General features: G+C 39.3%; 1 protein-coding gene across 2 annotated transcripts; it reads right to left on the bottom strand.

Moving 5' to 3' along the window:
• Positions 1–493: 493 nt before the first annotated feature.
• Positions 494–22,190, bottom strand: LOC109400195 (MFS-type transporter SLC18B1). 2 transcript variants are annotated; one of them, XM_019672674.3, is made up of 8 exons: positions 20,956–22,190; positions 8,623–8,940; positions 8,226–8,556; positions 8,001–8,166; positions 7,824–7,919; positions 1,794–2,117; positions 1,434–1,547; positions 494–1,362 (listed from the first exon to the last, which is right to left on the bottom strand). In XM_019672674.3, exons 1-8 carry the CDS (start codon positions 21,064–21,066, stop codon positions 1,290–1,292), a joined length of 1,533 nt encoding a protein of 510 aa, XP_019528219.1. In that variant the 5' UTR covers positions 21,067–22,190; the 3' UTR covers positions 494–1,289. The 2 variants fall into 2 exon arrangements, with proteins under 2 accessions (XP_019528219.1, XP_019528218.1); XM_019672673.3 differs by having other exon boundaries at positions 494–1,374; positions 20,956–22,185.
• Positions 22,191–23,201: the final 1,011 nt, after the last annotated feature.

The raw sequence follows: 23,201 nt of genomic DNA, 5'->3' as shown, positions 1-23,201 counted from the left end.
CTTTATAATTTTGTCATTCCAATTTGGTCGAGTACTTAGAAAACGCGTCTGCCAGATGGACGCATTCAGTCGTTATCGCAAAACATTCACTGCTCGATTAATTGCAGGTCTTAGATTAAAGTTATAATATTCACGCTGATTCCAATTAATTTCAATTGCAGAAAACAATAGAAAACAAAATCAAAATCGATTCTAAATCCAATCCAAATCTATCAGGGGCAGTACCACAGGAAGATTTCTTCAGTATTCAATAATCTTTTTCTTGGCGAACCTTCCAGAGAGCCATCAGCTGATTGATAAGGTCATGTGTTAGGCAGACTATCGGCAGTGACTTGGCCACTTCCTCAAAGTGATTGTTTGCTGGCTCTGCACTATGATGGTGGTAGATAGATAGGACCAAGACACCCGAACACAGATAAAGTGCAGGCAACAATATGGAAGGAATCATCGATGGGCTCGTTGCGGATAATTGAGCAAACACACATACAGTCGGTTCGGTTTCATTATAAATAGCCTACATTTATTGTGCTTCTTGTTGGTAAATCATCTTCATGTCTACAGCTTTGCGCTTATCGCTTCCACGCTCTTTTGTTTGCTCCGTAGAGAGTAAATGCTATCATCACATTAATAAAGGTTCTTGATTTTTTTTTTTCTTATTTTTTCTGTTTCTGGTTCACCTCGCACCGCAAGCTCGCGAACCTCCTGTCATGGCAAATGCTTTGCGTTGAATAGAGATTTGAATCCGTGTTTTTTTCCTTCTACTTTCCTGTTTGCTACAAATTAACGTAGGTAATGCTATGCGTAAAAGACATACACGGGCGGGAAGGCAAATTAGTTGCGAAAATTGACGAGAACAAAATGTCCTAGCTAAGTTGCTATACTGTATTGTAATCGGGAAAGTGAACTGAGTTTGCGAAATCTAGCTGCCGTTTTTCGCGGCCTCCTGATAATCTCGCCTGGCCAGTCATGTGCGGTCACGTGAATGCCAAATGTTTCTTTGGTAGCCGCGTTCCTATCTTCCTTCACGCCTGACGTATCTGTTTGCATTATAAAGTACAAAGCTAGAGCAAGTCTTGTGGTTAAATGTTTAATCTTTCGGTTCGGTACAACTGCTAGATTAGCTGGCGCTGTGCAGTGGGAAAGGGCGGAAGGTTGAAATCCTATGAGTAGTGTAGCTTTAAATATATTTACATCCTAGTTAAGGAAACAAGAATGGCAGGTTTATCCAATCGTTGGTCAGTGAATTGACCAATCCATTTGGCAGAGGCTGGGCTCGAGGATCCCTCTGCTTAAGACATCGTATCCTGATAGGCCGGTCGAGCATCGAAACTTCCATATTGCGGTCCGTACTGTGCCACATTACTAGATTCCAACCTGAAAGCAGTAAGTATCAGTGTTTGTAAACAACGGAAACCCCAAACTTCATTGCTTACTCCGTAACTGACCGGGCCCAGTGGCCTTGCTTGCTGTTGTAGCTGTTGCTCAGAATCAGGCTGTTGGCCGAGGGGCGCCACGATTCTATGGCGAGCGAATGCTGACTTCCTCGTCTGAAATACAAAGCATAGCGAGAAAACAACAATAACATATTAATGGCTGGCCCTGCGCTGAACTTGCCCTAAATCGCAAGGCGTTCTCATTCCAAGTTATTGAAAAACTGAGCAGAGCTGACGGTTCACCGTAAACAATCGAGCCTGATAACCGCACTACAACGATAAGGCTCACGGATGCCAGTTCCCTACCTGCACCATGCAGTGCTCTGTGGTACATTGTTCTACCATCCCCCACATACATACCCTCGGAAGCTGATATCCAGGCTGCTGCTGCGGCTACCCAGGATACTGTCATGCGATTGGCTGTCCTGGCTTTTGATGAGCGACTCCACCGACGAGATCTCCTTGTACTGCGATGGAGTCTTGTCGCACATAATGAAGAACAGCAGAATGATACCCACGATTAGCTCCAGTCCGACGATGAACAGGGTTGAACCACGGAATCCAATGGCATCGAACAGAAGGCCGCTAACCGATGGACCGACGAAGGCACCGAAGGCGAAAGTTGAGGTCCACAGACCGGATACCAGACCGTACGTTTCGATGCTGTCCGGGAGACCTTTGGCACTGTGAGAAGAAAGAGGGGAAATGATTCATTCAATGGTCAATAGAATACGTCAAACTCAAGATCACGGTGTATGCCCTGTTCAATGCATGTTTGACATGTAGGCTTGACATGAATATTTAATATCAAAAAAAGCAACGTAGAGTACTTGCTGCATGGTTTTAATAGTTATTTATGTAACAAGTTGCAAAAAGATGATTTTTTCAGCACGAGTCGTACATTTATCCTGCGAGGCTTGCCGAGTTGGATAAATACGAAGAGTGCTGAAAAAATTGAGTTTTGCAACGAGTTCCATACAAAATTTTATGCAATGATTTTTTTCATAATGCAACACATTTGAGTTGCATAATGTTCATAATGCAACTCAAATGAGTTGCATTATGAACATTATACAATTATTTTTCATTATGCAACTCATTTCAGTTGCATAATGAACCAGTTCTGAAAAATTGGCCATTATGATACCAAAATGAGTTATATAAAATGTAAATTATGATACTGAATTGCATAAAAATATTAAAAACCATGATTTCACAGGACGAACGAGTATCTTTCCATTTTATTCACGGCACATAATACGCACATCAAATAGGAAGAAACGCCTTCTAGATTCTGGCAGGCTATACTAATCCAGAATTAGAAAATATCTTGGATTGCAGCGGGTGATTAATAGCTGAGCAATAAAGGTTGAAATCATTAGCCTTTACTTGACAGCTCCTATACCTATGTCGCGTGGCACCGGCCAGGCTGCAAGCAACTTTAGGGAAGATTTGTGAACTAAGCCTGGTTGGAACTTTGATCGTAGGCTGTCAGGGTAGGGAAGCGGGGTTTGCTTTTGCAACTTGAACATCTTTTCTCCAGGAGGGGAGGCTCATAACAGCCACAATTACTCATGTTAGGGGAGGCTGATCGACGTTCGAGTGCCAGGAAAGGAATTTAAACTCAACTGGGCACCATGGTCCTTAGGAGAGTACGCGGCTTGAGTCCAGCCATGTGAGCCAGCCGCAAAACAGAATTGTAAGGTTCATCTCATTCCACCCGTTTTAATTTGCCTCCGTCCTTATTTTCCTTGTTGATAACATAGTTCATGTTAGAAAATGTCAAAAAAGACATGCTTTGTTTTTTAGAATGTTTTGAATTGGAGATTATTATCTAAAAATTGGTATTCTTACGAAAGATGTTTGTAATCGCGAATTGAATTTGTGATGGATCATCGGATTCGCCTTTTTCCACTTTGTTACTTTTCCTGGGCTGTTTCACTGGCCCAGGACTCATGCGTCTTCGTGCGGAGAAATAATTCAGAAAATCGACAGGAAAGTAAAAAAAAAGCGAAAATATGGCTCAACATTTTGTGGCAAATATCTTCAAAAAATCAATAGGCACTACGACGCTTGTCGAGAGAGCTAGCCTTTTTAGAATTCTTCGTTAGTTAATTTCGGTATGAAGGGATTGAATAACAAAACCTAAAAATTAATAAATGATGTCATCATAATTCCTAAACACAATCAAGACAAAAACTTGTTGGGGATACGTGATTTTTTTACTTTGTATGTGTTTTTGGGCATTTCCTTTGTGACATTTTAAAAACCAAAAAATAAAATCAAATTTCACCAAATAAGGTATGTGTGCCATCAGTAATCTCATGCTCCCATTTTCATCCTATTCGAAAACAAGCGATTGCGGCACCGATTGACTCCGTTCTTTTTGTTTTCATGGGTGCTCACTTCTAACAAAAAATACGAAAATAAGAAACAAAGAAACAGCGCTTCAATCCTTTGTTTTTCGTGGGATGAAAATGGGAGCCACATGCTTAATAAGGGAACCAATACCCTAGTAAACCATGAATAACTTGAGAACGGTCTTCGGCAACAGCTAGCATCAACAGCTATCCGATACTAAACGCAGAAAAAAGCATGGTAAAATCAAAAATATTTCAGGTAAACTCATATAAATTGTCAATTTGTTCTGGCAACAAAAATAAAACTGTTTGGAGCAAATCGAACTTCACATTTGAAGCAAATTCAATCCATTTTTGAAACAAACATGCATTTTCTGACAGGTTATGTTAGAAACAAATGTAAACATTTTTGTTTTTTTGTGGCAGGTCGGCCCTACGGAAATATTTGTTTTCAATTAAATTTACAAAGTCATTTCCTTCTCTAGGAAAACCCACCACCCGCGTGGCACTTTCAATGCCAACATCATGCCAAAATCAATGGGGTTTCGTGAAAACTTTTGGTGAAACTTGACTTTTTTGCAGGAGGAAATCTTATTTGGTGCTGCAGCTGGAACTTGAGTTTTGTTTATGTTCTCGACGGCGGAACGGGGGGCTCTTCAATGGGTATTGTAGAAATCAATATGTAATTGAGTTAGTTTTAAAAATTAATATTTTAGTTTTAAATATTTTATCAGTTTACCGAATAAACATAAATATTTTTGTTTCAAACGAACGAAATTTGTCTCCGTATAGTTGATTGTTGGTTTGTCCGCTAGGTGGCGCAAGTGGGATCTAAAAATTATAAACTTCTGTATCTCGAAAATCAGACAACATAGAAGAATTTCGTCTTCGACAAGGTCGATCAGGACACCAAGCACCCGATAGCGCACTAGTTGGTTTAAGGTTTATCCGCTAGGTGGCGTTAGTGAGTCCTAAAAATTCCAGACTTCTGTATCACGAGAATCAGACTACATAGGAGAATTTCGTCTTCGGCAAGGTTGATCAGGACATCAAGAGATATCCGATAGTGAACTCGTTGGTTCTGGATTTATTCGCTAGGTAGCGCTAGTGAGTTTAAAAAAAATTAAACCTCTGTATCTCGAGAATCTGACTACATAGAAAAAAAATCATCTTCGGCAAGATTGATCAGGACATCAACAACTATTTGATAGTGACCTAGTTGATTGTTGGTATGTCCGCTAGGTGGCGCAAGTGGGCACTAAAAATTATGAACTTCTGTATCTCCAGAATCAGACTACATAGAAGAATTTCGTCTTCAACACGGTCGATCAGGACATCATGAGCTATTCGATACTGAACTAGTTAGTTGTTGGCTTATCCACTAGGTGGCGCTAGCGAGTCATAGAAATTCTTAACTTCTGTTTCTCAACAACCAGACTACATCCCTTCGGGACGGAGCTCAAAAAAGTGAAATTTCCATACAAATGGCTGAAATTTAGCTCTCTAGAACTTTTAAATTTGGCAACAAAACAACAATGCTTGTTCCACATTTGGAGGACCTATTCTTTAACTTTCGATTGCTTGCTTTGACTACCCAGATAAATCGGAAACAAAAAATATGCGACAGATAAAACTTTTTCATGTTTTACGATTTTTATCCACTTTTTGGTCCACTCATTGTGGTAAATCTCACATGTAACGTAAACAAAAGTTTGTTCGCACAAATACAAGTATAAGCAACGGCTCCATTAATAAAACAGTTTACATCGCACAAAACAAAGACTAAACAGATGAAAAAATATGCAAACCTGCTATTGCTGAACAGCACAATTGTGCTGGTTCGTCACGAAAGGGATATAGAAATTTTTTGTCTTCGGCAAAGTTGATCAGGACATCAAGAGCTATCCGATAGTGAACAAGTTGGTTCTAGGTTTATCTGTTAGGTGGCGCAAGTGGGCTCTAAAATTTCTGAACTTCTGTATCTCGAGAATCAGACTACATAGAAAAATTTCGCCTTTGGTAAAGTTGATCAGGATATCAAGAGCTATCCGATAGTAAGCTAAACTAGTTTTTTAAAGGTTTATCCGTTAGGTAGCACTAGTGAGTTTTAGAAATTCTGAATTTCTGTATCTCGAAAATCAGGCTGTATAAAGACTGGACTCGAAAAAAATGAGACACTCAAAATAATGTATAACTTTTGATTGCGTTCACAAAAATAGCTGATTTTTTATCCAGGAATAGCATGTTAGTGCCCTAAAAATTTCATCAAAATCGATTCAGTATTAGCGGAAATATAGTCGATACAATAAAATGTGATTTTGGAAATCTTGGGCTTCCATTTTAAAAATTGCTTAGGCTATAACTTGGTTGCTAGCTCACCAAACTTCTGAAAATTTGACTGTAAGTTCTTCAAGTAAGTCATAATAAGTGGTGAAAATTTCATTATAATCGGTTAGTACTTTTTTTCAACAATTCAAACAAAAAAAAAAACGGGGTTTTCAAATTTTGGGCACTTTTTAACATTTTAAAATCAATGTGCCATATTTTTACTGTAGTATTGGCAACACTGTCCCGATTTTTTTGAAACTTTGACAGTGTAAAATCGTTGTGTTAATCTGTTCTCAGTGAAAATTTCAGCCATTTCGATTGAACATTTTAAAAGTTAGAGCAGTTTGAATGTCACTATACCGAAAACCACATCTGCTTATTGTGACATAGTGCTACATATATGGCTATAACTTTTTAAAGGTCAAATCAAATTGAATGAAATTGTACAGAAAAATTTTCATTGAAATCGGTTCAATATTTTTGGCTCTACAGTTCTAGGTAAAAAATGTGATATTTTTTAAAGTGTTTGTTTGGCCCAAGATTCTCAAATGGTAAGTCTCTTGTTTCGACGATATCTCCGCCAACACTTAACCGATTTTGATGAAATTTTTATGGTATTAGCTACACATAATGTACTATTCCTGGTCAAAAAATCAGCTATTTTTGTGCACGCAATCAAAAGTTATACATTATTCTTTGTGTCTCATTTTTTTCGAGTCCAGTCTTTAGAAAAATATCGTCTTCAGCAAGGTTGATCAGTACATCAAGGGCTCCAAAATTGTTTGGTAGGTCATGATGGGCCGTTTATTGTAAAATTCTGCCACGGGGCAGTGCTAGTTACAAAATATTCAAAGTATGTAAATGATTGGAATTTTTCCAAAAGTATTCAACAAGCTGTTACTTCTTTCCTTTCGAACATAATTTAGTTGAGTTAATTATTTTTTTAGACAATGTACTAGTCATAAATGTTCCAAATTTCATTTAATTTAGTTCAATTAACCATAAAATATAGTTGTTTTATGAATTACAATATAATCAGAAGTATTTTATTAGTGTGTGAAGAATTTGCCTAAGTTAAAATTCACAAATAAAAAGAAATTAAAAAAAAATTCTACTTGAAACGCTCTAACGCTCTAACACTCAAGCCCAAATTTGTACCACTTATAGCTAACTAATTGAGAACTACTAGTATTCACTAGCATTCAAAATTTGAGGACTTTTGGTGCACTTTATAACAAAATACAACTTTTAAACTAATTATTGAAATGTGCTTGCTTAGAAAATTAGCAGCTAGCGCCGCCTAGCGCCAGAAACTTGAACCAAACGGTAAATATTTTGAAAGTCCTTGATCTATCAAACAATATTGCCCAAGACACCATCTTTCTAAAAAACAGGATTCTGAGATATGTGAAATTTAAAATTTGCTTGCTCTCTAGTGCCACAGTTTTGGTGAAAAATGAATACTTTGACAAATAGTTCGTTCATGACAAAGATAGGCTACAGAGATATCTACAAAAGCATGGTAAAGTGGATTGGAGGAAAGAAGTGACTATCTATCGAATTGGGAATCGTGGGATCGGAGGTCAAACATCGAGAATGCATTCATTTTTCTAAAGTAGCATTTGATGTAAAAATGTTATAGGTAGCTACAGCATAACGTTTGCCGGGAACGGTTGTAATAAATATAATCTGTTATACTTACATTGACGTTCTCAGTGCATCCGTAAATCCTGACACCAATACCGCCGCAATGCCAAGTCCGTGTAACACTAAACCAACAATGACAACGTCAAGAGTGCTGTGAAATTAGAAAAAAAACACGCAAATACATCACAATTAAATTCAATTCCCACTTAATCAAATTGAATCCACCACTTACGTCTCAATTGGTAGGAATGACGCTGGTCCAACCACTAGGAATCCAGACACAACCAGGAAACATCCCATCGTAGAACACACCTTTGGGCTCAAAAATTTGTCCACCATCCAACCGAAGATCGGCGCCGTGAGCGCGTAGATTCCACCGTTGATCACGAATACAACCCCTGATGGAATAGAAAGAATGTTACGCTAAAGACCTAAGCCATAATGTCGAATAGCTCACCCAACAGAATCGGTCCCAGCTCGAACTGCCGCAGGTGGGGTTCCAGTGTCGCACTGAGGAATCCAATCGAGGCACTGGTAGCGCAGATCGCTAGCGAGCTTACCAGGACCCCCGGGATCTTAAGAACGCTCCACATGGAAGTTCGTTTGTCGTTTTCCTCGATGGGTTCGTTCGCGTGTTTGGGCAGAATGCACAGCGTTAGGATGGCGGTCACGAACAGGGCCGATCCGAGCACCACAAACGGCAGATAGTAGCCACCGACGGAGTACAGGGCTCCGCCAACCATGGGACCCACGATCAGACCCAGTCCGAAGCAGGTCTCCAGAGATGCCTGTTTGGGTGGAATGTTGTCAAAATAATTTACTGTGATGTTGATGGAATTTCAAATGTTACTCACGAAGGTGGTGGCCACGTTGTTCGGGAACTCTTTGGCGATGATGGCGAAGGAAGCCGTGAGGAAGGCGGCATTGCCCAGGGCTTCCACGATCCGAATGATGAAGGCGCATGTGATGAAGGGAACGTGATCCGGTATCCGATCCAGCAGACCGAACAGGATGGCTGAGGTGCCGGTGGTGAAGATTCCGCTGTTGAATAATACTTTGGGTCCAATCCGGTTGATGCACTGACCGTAGATTGGTGAAATTATAAACACTACCAGTTCGAAGATTCCGAACACTAGACCGTACTCTGTTGCCGTTGCACCCTTCCGTTCCGCCTGAAATGTGGAAGAAAGAAACGTCATCAGAAAACGAGATTTCATTCACAATCAACCCATCCGTAATTTATATTTTCTGCTCATTTCATTAGACGACGTGGATGTCGCCACCCTTACAACGTAACTAGCGCCAGGATCGAGTTTCAAAACTTACTCGTGGGGAACATTGAGAACACGCTAAAACCGATACACACAGAAGCGGATGTCGGTATGATGGTTATCACAGACCTGATCACAGACTAGTTTTATTATGCTCTACGTGTGCAAAATCAAATTGGATAATATTTTTCAAATGCAATAAGGTGCAAAATCTGTTAAAATATTGGTGAAGATGGCAATGACTAAAGGACAGGAGATTGGAATACTTTCAATCCATTCAAATAAAAATCAGATGCCATTTTGCAGCTTCTGTTAATCAATGAATGAACCTTTTTTAGCGTGAAGCACGCGTACAAACCAAACTCGAGTCAGGGCTCGATGCCCAAGGTCACTAGGCGTGATCATAGCACCCTTTTCAGTCGCTATCACCATCAATCGGGACGTGATCTACTGCTTCCGCCGCGGCGTCGTAAAGCTGGCAGACGGATTACCGGTTTTTTTGCTGACAATGCATTTAGATAGGTGATACCAGATCAGAGCGCAGATGCAAATCTCAATCTCTTCAAATGTTTTGCCGATGAAATGTAAAAATAAATTTCTATGCGATTATTGACTGCCACTATACTGACAGCCAGTGATTAGTTCTGCTGTGACGTTCATCCAACGGTCATTACCGCCGCGTGATTAGTTTAGGCGTCTCGGCACAAGTTCAAGGCGATAAGGATTCGTCTTACCGTGAAAGACGCGTAAAAGAAATAAAAACGAAACTATGATGACTGAGATGAGTGTCTGCCCGACCGCAGTTTCACTATCTCAATACAAAAAAATGCCATCAGTCAATGATCGCTACCTTGGCTTTGAACCGATTCAGGTCAAATGTATAGCACATGCTTTGGTTTTCATTTTTTTTCGGTCACGCGTGTGAAACCTTCACGACTAATGATTTTGTTTTCGGATTAGGTGGATTGTGATTAAGTTACACGCATTGTGCTGAACGCAATCAGTGCTAGAATATTTTTTTTAGATTGTTGCTACTCAGCTTTCGGTCGACGAACGGGGTAGCTTGCAACATATTTGATGCAGTACTAGCAATTTGCAACAGTACTTAAGGCGAAACTGGAAGCATTTCCTCATTTTTTGGTTTTTGATTTTATTTTTCGTTTTTGCAGAAACCATTTTTGAACAAAATTTCACTAAAAAATGGTTTCTGCAAAAACGAAAAACATTTTCTACCGCGTAAAAAAATCAGAAGATACCCTGATCCATACTCTACATGTGCACGAAAACCGATTTTAAAAATATTGCTTCGTTATTCAATAAAAAATCAAAAACCAAAAAAAAATGAGGAAATGCTTCCAGTTACGCCTGAAGATGAACTGTCTCAGAAACTATAAATACACTTTGTTTATTAAATAAAATGAACTGCTCTAAAGATTATTACCAAGTTTTCTGAACACATTTTATTTGAACTAACTTATTATTTCAGTTCATTTGATTCTTCAAATGGCAAAGCTTGTCATACCATATAAACGAATGCAGTAAACAGTAATTAATCGTTCACTCAACGTTATTTGCTACTGGTGTTGTTGAGAAATTAGATTTTTTTTGTTATGAGACGCAATGGTAGTTGTTCATCAAATATTCCAGTAAACATTACTTTTACCAATCCAGAAATATCTTTTCTCATCGATACAGTAACTTTTATTTTGTGTGAAAATTAAATATTTTATTTGTACGATTTGTTTCTTTTCTACTTTGCTACATTTTTTGAGCGTTTGCACAAACTTCAAATTTTAATCATCTAGTTTACGGAGCCCCATTTTTCTAATTTTGGAGGAAAAATCAACAAAGATGGTATTATTTGCTTCGTTAGAATGTTTACTACAAGAGCTAGAAGAAACGTTTTTGGATCTTGTTCTCAAATTGAAATGGCAGTCAATCGTTAGTGTATTTATAATTTCTGAAACAGTCTATACGGCAAATCATTTTGTATAAAGCCTGCATCCGTAATAATCGGAACACAGAAATACGTCTGTAACTCTGCAATAGATGCATTAAAATTGTTCAAAATTTTCCTGATAACATCTTCATCTTCATTTCGCCTGCGTTTTTAGATGGTTCTGTGCTACCTTTGGTATTATGAGCAGCGTGACATTGTAATATAGACAGCCTTTAAAATGGGATCATCAATCCTTTATTTAGGTGAAACGGTCATAACGGGTCTCCAGTTAGCCTAGTGGTTAAGGCTATGGATCGCCAATCCGGAGACGCCAGGTTCGATTCCCGTTCCGGTCGAGAAAATTTTCTCGACTCCCTGGGCATAGAGTATCATTGTACTTGCCTCACAATATACAAATTCATACAATGGCAGGCAAAGGAAGCCCTTCAATTAATAACTGTGGAAGTGCTCAAAGAACACTAAGTTGAAGAGAGGCAGGCCAAATCCCAGTGGGAACGTAGAGCCAAAAAGAAGAAGACGTTCACTCCGGCTGTACGCATGATTTAGAGTCAAAAAACATATGGCATTGCTTTACATGTTATTTTTTTATCAAGGTGTGCAAAAAATACGTTCTCAAAAAAACTAGGAAGTGTCTTTTACTTAATAACTTTGGGAAGATGCATCTTTTTTCAAATCTTTAAAAAGGATGTTGTTCTTAAAACCTGTCCGGTTCCATCGCAAATAAAGTTTTGTAATCGGTTGAAAAACGGCCGAGTAATGCCTTGTCAAAAAGCGTGCATTTTTCATGGTGCGTGTACTCAGTACACGACGCGATCGCTCCCGAGTTATGTGTTATTCCAACACGATTCTATCTCCATAATACATACAAATCCAGGCAGAAGTGACGTCACAATTAGGGCTATATATCAGGTTTTTAAATGGAAGAATAACAAGCGCCAAGGAACTAAATTGAAACGAAACGCCTTTGGAAGATTTTTTTTTTTCAATTAATAAATTTGGTTATGATGACACCCTAAGGTGAAACATAATTTGTTACTTCACTAAGTAAACTTGATTGCTTTTTCTTTCAAAACACAATTAGAATCTCTTCAAATCTGAATTGGGGATACCCTTGAACATGAATTGGGAGTTAGTTGATTAGTTCTACAGAGTAGTTGGGATTTTGATCGTGCAGGTTGGTTTTGCTGTAGAGTTGAACTAAGGCTAGCTGGGCAACTCGATTCGCAATTCCTGGCAGACGACTAGATCGTCTGGCACATAAGCTGGGAATTTTGGAGGCCTAAACAAGACCTACCTTACAATTTAAAGGCCGTATTACTAGTTATGCATTATGAAAATATCAAGTTAATTTGGCTGAGTGTGTAACTTGAGCATCAAACAGGAGGGGGGTTCGTTCACTGGTTAACTGGTGGAAGAATTTGAAGCTGAAATTTTCGCAAAATTTGTGCCGTTTTTACGAAATTCAAAGAAAATTTTTGAAGGATGCCTGCTGCTGTTGCTGGTTGATTACCATAAAGAATGAATACTTAACATAAACATGTCCAATGGTTCTGGCGACCTCTTATAAGAATTTTCCAAACGAACATCTGAAACAAAAATGGGAACTCTAATGGAAAAGGCTAAATATGTTCCAGTGGGAATCGATGATGAGTTCTTGATGGAATTTCTGACTACCTTTACCAGTAAAATTTTTTATGAAAATTCTTCGTTCACCACAAATTTCATCTTTATTTAAGGAAAAAAACTCTTATTCAAGAAATTCAATCTTTATTAATTTAAAACTCTTCAAAATCGTCTGAAATTATTGCTACACAGATCGAAAAAAGAGTGTAAAATTCTATGACATATGATGCACATGTTTGGAGCGTGGGATATCTTAGAAGTTTACATGACATATCATGTAAAAGTCATAAAATATCATGTAAACTTCCATTATATGTCATGTAATTCCGCATGACTCTGAGTATGTACATGACATATAACACAAATTTACAAGATATATCATGTAAACTATCGTAACACTAAGTTTACATGGCTAAAATGAAGTTTACATGACGTGTAAATCTCATTATTTTTATCTGTGTATAATTTCTTTAAAAAAAATCAACAGCTCTGTGATTCTTCAATTTGAATAAGTCGTAAGCTGTCTAAGTAAAATCATACTCTAAAGTTCCAAGTTTACTTCTAATTTCCGAAAAAAAAAATCCTCAAATTCTTCCAAGAACTCTGGGGAAAATTCTTTTGAATATTTTCAAGAATTTTTGACTGAAATAAACACGAAAAATCGCCAGGGACTTTTTGAAATTCATCATTTTTTTGTGGAACTCAAGCGCGATTTTTTTTCCAGGATTTGCAGTAAAATATCTTGAGCAATTGCTCAAATGAAAGAAGTACTTCTAAGTTTTGAAGCAAACATTTTAAATTTCATAAATAGCATGGCAAATTGTAGCGGTCTTTCTCAAAAGAAACACAACATATCACATCACAACAATAACAATATCACTTTCTTGCACTACTTTTTTCTGCTTAACATTTTTCACGCGAAGTAAGGTTTTATGGGGGCCCGGGTCCATGGCCCCCTAGGTACTCCCAGCCCCCTCCAAATCCGGCACTGGGCATTGGTGTCTTCGTAACTGCAACACGTTATGCACATTAGTTTGGGACGCGCTTGTATGGAAAAAATGAATCCTCGCTCCAGTCGACTTTTTTGATTCCATTTAGGTCCCACATGAACTGTACAAAATTTCAGCGCAATCGGTGAAACTATGAATAATTTAGCGCAAGCGATTCCAAATTTGCATATGGTTCACTGTGGGAAAAGTTACACTTTCAAACAAAAAATCCCAAAGGTCGCTGCAGTAGTTGCAGGGGGTGCCGGGAGGCATCACCACCCTCAGAACAGCAGCAGTCAAGGCAGCAGCTACAGTGCTGCTAATAAAACAAAACAAAAAGTCGTTCGTTGGGTCACTAACCGGTAATAAATCAATAACTTTTTCCACAAGCATCCAATCGTTTTGCGGTCTTCGAAGGAAAGTTTCATGAATGATTTTTTTACAAGAAGTGTTGATCGATTTGAATTAAGGAGAGAAGGGGCGACCTCTGAGAATTTTTATATGAAAGAGTAACTTTTCCCATAGTAAATCCTATGCAAACTTTGAACCGCTTGCGCTAAATTAAAGTTTCACCGATTGCGCTGAAATTTTGCACAGTTCATATGGGACCTAAATGGTATCTAAAAAGACGACTGGAGCGAGAATCTGATGTTTGTCCCATACTACAGGGCATGTTTGAGGAACGACTCGCAAATTTACCACTTCATGTATAGCGAAAGAAGCAAAACTGGGTTCACAAGGTAACATATACAGAAGTTACTCAATATAGATCGAAAAATGAGTGTAGAATTTTGCGACATATGATGCACATAAATTGAGCGTAGGATATCATTATTCTTTATATGCCATGTAATTTAGCACGACTCAGGTTGATTTCGTGACATTTAAAACATATTGATATGATATATCGTATAAACCATCATAACATGAAGTTTACATCGCTGAAATTAAGTCTACATGAAGTGTAAACCTCATTACTTTTATCTGTGCGTGTGTACGACAATGAACATTTTGAAATAGAGCGCCATGATCTACACTGTTTTGCATTTTTCCTATTGCTGAGATATTTATAGATTCCGGCGCGAAAAAATGATAAGGCTCATTTTCAACGTAGGTTCTTTATTCAAATTTTTTAACGATGCAAAAATATCACCAAAGGTGTACTCAGTAACGTTGCGTAAAATATTCATAATGTTTAGCGTGGTTTGTTTTTAAATCTGTGGGCCCAAGAAAAATCAACATAACTAATTTGCGTGCAGGAGTCTGAACAGGTGGAATCTCCGCAATAATTCTCTTTAACAAAAATCCTGCAGTTTTACTACAGCCTCTACTCAGACTAGACAGGGACGCACTCTTTGCAATCACAACACAAAAAGAAACATCAACGATGACCTAAATATGTGTCAATTTCAAACGCCAATAATGGCGAAAACTCATAAAACGAAACCACATATGAAGGTGATATTGTAAATAATCTAATACTATTTTCATAATCCCGAACTTATTTAGCCTCAAATTTGAGACCTAAGAAGGGCAGCTGATTGTATCGGAAAACTACAAGGTCCACTACACTCTGTGACTGCATAATTGCTCCGGTGGCGCAATAAGGGTGTACTACTGTGGAGGACGCGCTGCTTCTGCACAGGCTCCGTTTGTAGTTAGTTTTTTGCCTTTCTCGTGCACCAAGGTGTACCGAAAGGCTAGGGTAACGGTTGAATTTTGGACCCCTAGAGGACATTAGTTTGAATTTAAGTCAAAATCAAACAGATTCAGAGGGTATTTACACATAATAATGATGTTAGTATATTCGTAAGAGCCTCCACTGTCCGTTAAAAATACCCACAAAGTCATTTCTGGCTTAAAATTTGATGAAAATAACTGATTTTTGAAGCATCAGTTTTCACTGTTTTGGACACCCCAATATATTTTGGACCCTTCTCAGTATATATTTTGGACACCCGGTGTTTAAACTCGTTTGAAACTATTTTGGAACATTTTGCCGCTTGAATATGTTGGATCACATCCTAATTACTTGATTGACAAAGGCTGATTAGACGAGCATTGCGAATTTAATGCGCTAGAATGATAAACATTTTTGTTTACATCTGCAAGTTTCCTCAACACCGCAATCTCTTTTTGTAAACATGAACGACACTCGCACGGATAACGAGATTGGCAAAAATTAAGTTCAAGGCAAATAAGGATATTTCCAGTAAGGAAATGATTGCTGCCCGTGCAGAGCAATCTTATTTAGCGAATGATTCTAAAAATGTCCGTCATTCTATCATTAAACCTGTGTAAGTTATGAAAATACGACCCAGGGGGTCCAAAATATATGGGGGTCCAAATTATATTGGTTACCCTATATGTTCACTCCAAAAACGAAAATTTGATAGAGCCTCCGGAGGGGTCAAGTCTTATATACCAATCGACTCAGCTCGACGAATTGAGGTGATGTCTGTGTGTGTGTATGTGTGTGTGTGTGTGTGTATGTGTGTGTGTGTGTGTATGTGTGTGTACAAAAAAACTCACATCACTTTTTGGCAGTAAACCTCACCCGATTTTAATGACCGACGGTTCATTCGACGCGGAATCTGGTCCCATTGTTTCCTATTGAAAATGGTTCAGATCGGTCCAGCCGTTCCGGAGTTATGACCATTTAGGTGTTCCGGACCGGTACCCCAGAAAGGGGCCAGATATAAAAACGCTACAAACCCATCCATGCGGCACATCAAACTACGGCATTTTCGATAACTTGATGAATGGTAAGCAGAAAAATAGTCTCAGACCATATCTGAACCGGTAGTGTCCCGGAACCGGTTCCAGGTGTCCTGCCGGAAGTGGCCAAACATAAAAGTGAACTAAACCCATACATGCGACATATCAAACCGCGGCTTTTTCGATAACGCGATGAACAGTAAGCAGGAAAACTTTCTCAGACCATATCGGAACCGGTAGTGTTCCGGAACCGGTTCCAAATGTCCCGCTGGAGGTGGCCAAGTATAAAAGTTAACCACACCCATGCATGCGACATATCAAATAGTGGCTTTTTTGTTATCCTGATGAACAGTAAGCAGGGAAATCTTTTCAGAACATATCTGAATCGGTAATGATCCGGAACCGGTTCCGGGTGTCCCGCCGGAAATGGCCAAATATAAAAGTGAACGAAACCCATGCAAGCGACACATCAAATCGCGGATTTTTAGGTATTTTGATTTGGCAAAAAAAAGTTTCCGGCCATATTGGGGGCAACCGGTAGTGTTCCGCAACCGATTACGGTTGCCCCATCGTAAGTGGTCAAATGTAAAGGAGACTCAAACCCATCAATTCGACACATTAAATGACTTTTCAGGTAACCTGATGAACGGTTAACAAGAAAAAAATCATAGACCATACTTTGGAAAACCAATAGTGTGCTGAAACCGGTTCCAGGTGCCCTGACGGAAGTGGTCAAATGTAGAACGGAACCAAACGCATACACGCAGCACATTAAATAACGGCTTCTTCGATAACGCGAAGAACGATCAGCAAGAAAATAGTCTCAGGCCACATTTACCGGTAGTGTTCCGGAACCAGATTCGAGTGCCTCGCCGGAACTGGCGAAATGCACAAAGGAAAACTGATTAACAATTTGCATGAAACTAGTCTAAGACCACATCAGGGACAATCGGTAAGTGGTAAAATGTGATCCGAAAGTGGTAAAATGTGAAATTCGACGAAAATTTGCTGTCGGCTTACCTGCGTAAACTTTTAATTCGATAAACTAACTCTATTTAAGTTTTGTTTAGATTGTATGATGTGTTTTGAACACAAATTTTACAGATATTGTGGTGGTACGAATTGATAGCTTGTTCATTTTACGATTGTTGGCTTCCGAGGTTCCCTGCGGTTGATCACCAAACGGATCAGGTGTCAGAAACACCACATTTGAACTTTCGGAAGTAGCAGCTGCACGAAGAGCTGCTGCGGGTGTGAGTAACATAACAATATCGGATCATTACAGTGTATTACACTGTAACATTTGATCATTTTTTAATTCGACAAATGTCGAATGAGTGGGGTACATTATTAAAAAGTGTCGTATTAAAGAGTGATGAATACGCGGGGTTTGACAGTACATCAAATAGCAGATTTTATGATAATTTCTTCTTCTTTATGAGTGTAGAATTAGCATCTAAGTTAAAATACACAAAAATAAAAACTAAAAAAAAATCTTCTTTATGACTTGACGTTCGCATTGGAACTTGGCCTGCCTCTTTTCAACTTAGTGTTCTTTAGAGCACTTCCACAGTTTTTAATTGAAGGGGTTTCTTTGCCTGCCATTGCATGAATTTGTATATTGTGAGGCAAGTACAACGATATACTATGCCCAGTCCAGAAAATATTCCCGACCGCAACGAGAGTCGAGCCCGCCGTTTCCGGATTGGCGATCCATAGCCTTAACCACTAAGCCAACTGGAGACCCTTTTTTGATAACACGATGATCGATTCGTAAGAACATAGCTTCAGACCATATTTTAGATAACCGGTAGTGTGCCGAAACCAGTTCTGGGTGTCCCACTGGAAGTGGTCAAATGTAAAAATGATCTATACCCATGCATAAGATAAATCAAATCGTGGTTTTTTAGGTAACCTAATGAACGTTAGCAATGAAATAGTCTCAGACTATATTTGGTAGATCCGGTGGAGCTCCGGAACCTGTTCCAGTACCGCATCGAAAGTAATCAAATGTACCATGCGACACATCACATCACGGCTTTTTAATAACCTGAGGAACGGTTAACTAGAAAATAGGCTCATACCACATTAGAGACTACCCGTAGGGTTGCACAACCACTGTTTGGTGTTTCGCCGGAACTACGAAAATAAATAAAATCAATGCAAGCGATAAATATGTGTAAGAGAACAAAATCTTGGCAAATAAAACCCACATACAAACAGACGTCTCACTATACTCACTACGTTCTTGTTTTCAACGGTCATTCAAATATAACCTAGAATGTGCAGGAAAAACTTTATCGAAGACCGCAAAGTGATCTGTGATTGTGTAAAAAGTTATATCTTAGTTTGTTAGGGGGCATCCATTTAGTACGTCACGCTAAAAATGAGAATTTTCGACCCCCCTCCCCTCTTCGTACGGGTTTTTCCTATACTTAATACATTGCTTGTCACACTTTTCAGAACCCCATCCCCACCCCACCTCACCCCTTTAAGCGTGACGTACTTTATGGATGCCCCCTTAGTATCGTGTTGATATTGATCAGCCCCCAGTGTTTGTGAAGGTGCTCAAGCAGTCAACTAAGAAATCTGATATTATTTAGCTCTGCTTATACGTTGAACATAACGTCGGACTATGTGCCATCAATAAGTTTTAAGTCATTTCAATGATGGCTTTGATAAAATGCTTACTTTTATTAAAAAATATCAGGATTCAGGAACACTTTGACTTACGTCGACGAGAAAGGCACTATCACCACTAGGTGGATTAATTTGGGTTTTTTATTATTAGAAATTCTAACCATTAATTCCATGGAACGGCATATAAGCACAAAACTGCATTGCTTCATGAATTAGGGGGTTACATGTTTAGTGGACACTCAGCACCGGAACAGGCGGTCCGTAGTGATATTCTTATTCAATTGAGGCCTGGTGGTGACCGACAGTAGGGTCAAGTGGGGTAAGATGTCATTTTTTCAAACTTTCAACGTTTTCAATGGAAAATAGCCTAATTTGTTAGGCTTCCAAAGTGGTAACAGCAACTAGAGATATTTGCTCAATATTTAAGCAAAAATATTCACTATACTATTACATTTTTATCGATTTTCAGCAATTTGAAAAACTTTTTGGTAAAACGGAAGTGGTGCAAAAAGGCCATCTGCCATGGGGTAAGAAGCCACTTCATGAAAACATTCAAAAATTACGTCCAACATTTTTTAGGCATTTCCGACTCCTTTCCCTCCTCTGTCCCGCTCTTTCCGTATACTCAATGCATGGAGTATCACTCCCTCCCTGCTAAACGATGGTTGACATTTTTGAATGCCCACCGGGATAGCGTAGACATCAACAACCATGCGTCTCCATGTGTGCCTCAATCTCCTTGGAACAACATAGCTGATAATAAAATCACCCGAAAAACTGAATTGCATGCACAAAAAAAAAATCGGCAGTTGCCAATTTTCATTGGGAAATCAAAAGATTTTCCGTGGGTTTGACGGCCTAGCCTCTAGAAGAAAGTTTAATGCAAACATATCATATTCACCTATAGTAATGATCAAGTCCCACACAGGAACGATTTTATGAGTTGAGCCATTTTACCCTATCTTGGCATTTTAGGCTCTGTTCCCCTACTCAGCTATCTAGACTGACCGAGAAAGCGGAATATGTGTGGGTTTCCGGCATGACTTTGCTGTTCGTATCTGAATGAACTAGCCTGGATAAAAATCTGATTAATACAGATAAAAAAAAGATGTACGAATGTAAAATGATCATTGGTAGAGAAAGCTGTCAGTTAATAACTGTGGAAGAGGAGGTAAAGTTGTAAAAAAGGAAATATGCATACTACACAACAGTTTTCAATTAAGAACATTTTAATAATTTTCTCCAGTTAGCCTAGTGGTTATGGTTATGGATCGTCAATCCGGAGACGGCGGGTTCGATTCCCGTTCCGGTCGGGAAAATTTTCTGGACTCCCTGGGCATAGTGTATCATTGTACTTGCCACACAATGTACAAATTCATGCAATGGCAGGCAAAGAAAACCATTCAATTAATAACTGAGGAAGTGCTCAAAGAACACTAAGTTGAAGCGAGGCAGGCCAAGTCCCAGTGGGGGCGTAGAGCCATAAAGAAGAAGAAGAAGTAGAAGAAGAAGAAATAATTTTCAAACGGCTTAGAGTAAAACACTAATCATGCAACAAAAGTTTAGCTTATTGGACGCAGAGGCTTAATTCCCTCAACAACGGGGAAGAAAAAAAACACAAAATGCACTCAGTATGTGTTCCAAGCTTTTCTAGTAAGCAGGTATATAGACTAGAATGTTTTAAATATCCCTGGAAACCATAACCGTGTTTAATTGTATGGGCAAATAACCAAACATATTTTTATTTTCTCCCCTTCGTAGACTTTCGTCCATACAAATATGCCTTTGACCAAACCACCCCTTCCCCCCTTATAGTCTACGTAGCTTATAGACGGGCCTTAATACTGTTTATGAATATTTCTATACGAAAATGGCACATCAATTCCAATCAATTAGAATTACTACATTGTTGCAACTGAAATATAATTTGGCCGGGTCAATTAAATCATATAGCTGTCTAAACAAAGATACCCCCCTCAATCTTACCTCATTTGGAAAGAATGGTGCCTGTAAACTGACGCAGATTGCATTGCAAAAATCGGCCAATCCCATGATGATCAGTGTGAGCCACTGCCGCCTGGTGAAATCCAATGCCATGGTTGAATGCTGTTCTTTCTACTTTTCCAGGATCAGTTGTATTATCAGTGAATGGCGGTTTTGCGCCGATTTTTTTTTTGTTCGCGGTTGCACTCTGACGTTTTTGCCAGCACTAATTAGAAGAACTAGGACTAATTGCCGATGATAACGTAACTTTGACCGAAGATTTGGCCCGCCAATCTTAGGCGAGTGGCAGCAGTCTAGAACGCACAATTTCATGCACCACTTGACGTTCTGTGTGTATATGCAACTGCCATGAACAGATAGGGTGATATGTATGCGAGATCACTCAGTGCGCGATCTTCGTTGGTTACGAGACTTCGAACCGCATCGATAGTTGTTGCTCTTTGCCAATACTCGTCTGATAATGTGCGCAAGTCTTTTATTTCATCGGGAATTTGTTTTGTCTAACACATGGGACTTCCTTTTGTAGTTGAACACAATCACTCACTCACAAGAGACGATTCTTCTGCACAAAATATTCCAGAGGAGAACTTTTCACGGTTTTGGTATTTTGCTCAAATGACTGCAGATTACCACAAAAACGGAAATCGGTCCTCGTTCGGCACAGATTGATTGCATATCAAGGGCTCACTTTTTGTAACACAGCTGAAGCCCGATTCAATGAACTTTTTGCAAACACACGGTATCTCCCGGAGAGCTCGACGAAGCGAATACCAGCAGCGCGGAGTGACCTATCTCATTACCGGGTCGTAGGTACCGATAGACACTCGACCTTTGGGTACTCTTTGGGCGTTGAATTTCTTCCGCGCATTTTCGACTTCCACAAACTAAGGAACTTCTGCAGCTCTTCGCCAAAATAACAAATGTCGAATCAACACACCAACACAACGCACTAACAAAAAAAAAGCCAACCCGATCGACCCTATTTTGCGCAGGACACCACTTGAGAACTCCAAGGTCCTGCCACCATCTAACAGGCACTACTCTCGACTGGACTCGTTGTGCACTCCGCACCGACGCTCGAATCGAACTGAACCTTTCCGGACCGGGACCGATCATCTCAACCCAAGCAATAGAACTCAAATCCGAACGATTCGCGCACATTCTTATCGATCGGGATTCTGCCGTCATCTTGCGCGCAGGCAGATTGCTGCTCGGTCGGGAGCAAACGAGAGTGCTTTCTTTGATAGTGTACCCACCGCACCGGTTGGCAGCTGCGGCGGCATTCTAGTACATATTCAATCCTCTGCGTTAGGTAGATAGCTTTGATGACGGAGAAAGTGCGTAGGATTCCACGACGACGACGGGTAGAAATGCGCTCTTGGCGTGCAGACACTGCTGTCCCTTATCAGTTCATGCAGGTCAACAGCAAGACGGTGACAAATTGATGACAAACTACCGTCAGTGATGATCGTCGAAGGTGGGCGGCTGTATTTTGCTTTGCATATGGGCACGATGCAGCGTGCACTGGAAATCTTTGTATGAAGTGAGTGGAATATACTGGAAAGATTTCGAACTGGAAAAATCCCAATGAATAAGACTCTGACGGAAAAACTCGAAAAATCAGTCCCTGAAGAAAGTCTTGGTCTGAAAGAAAATGACTTGTAAGTTTAGGTCAAACAGTTAAAAACACAGGCAAAAAATAAACGAAATTGATAAAAAACTACTCAAGCAATCAGACAAAATCATAAAATGTGTATGTCTTGTTAAGACATTTTTCGATGTTAAGACTTGGATTTTAATTTAAATTTTTCAAATTTAATTTGTACCACATAAAAATGCTAATATCCGCCCAAAACTTTTCGAGAATGAAGGGAAGGGTGGATTATGCCGTTTTTTAAAACAATGATAGTGGTGTTAACTATTTTGATAGAGGAAAATGGTCCTATTTTGGACACATTTCGCTATAATTAATACAGGTCGTACTCGGTTATTCGGAGTATTGATTTTTATTTCACTCTGGATAATAAAGTTGTGGCGTAGTCAAAAATTTAAATAAGGGGACATCCATAAATAACGTCACGCAAAACATATTCCTTCCTCCCTCGTGTTTTGTACGAGACCTCTGAAGTTTTTATATTGATCATCACACTTTGTTGAATCCCCCCATTCCTCTCAAAGCGTGACGTAATTTAAAAACGTTCCTTTGAGTATTGTATACAATCAACCCC

This window comes from Aedes albopictus, chromosome 3 (genome assembly GCF_035046485.1).
Source record: "Aedes albopictus strain Foshan chromosome 3, AalbF5, whole genome shotgun sequence".
NCBI classification, from domain to species: Eukaryota; Metazoa; Arthropoda; class Insecta; order Diptera; family Culicidae; genus Aedes; species Aedes albopictus.
Note: the sequence above shows the minus strand (reverse complement) of the source record. Positions and strands in the feature narration are given on the sequence as shown.

Coding starts and splice junctions, on each gene's coding strand:
- LOC109400195 (XM_019672673.3), bottom strand. CDS start 21,066: ATGGCATTGGATTTCACCAGGCGGCAGTGGCTCACACTGATCATCATG. Junction 8,941..20,955: donor CACCATTCTTTCCAAATGAG/GTAAGATTGAGG, acceptor TCCACATTTCAG/GCGGAACGGAAGGGTGCAAC. Junction 2,118..7,823: donor GATGCACTGAGAACGTCAAT/GTAAGTATAACA, acceptor TTCTTCTCACAG/TGCCAAAGGTCTCCCGGACA.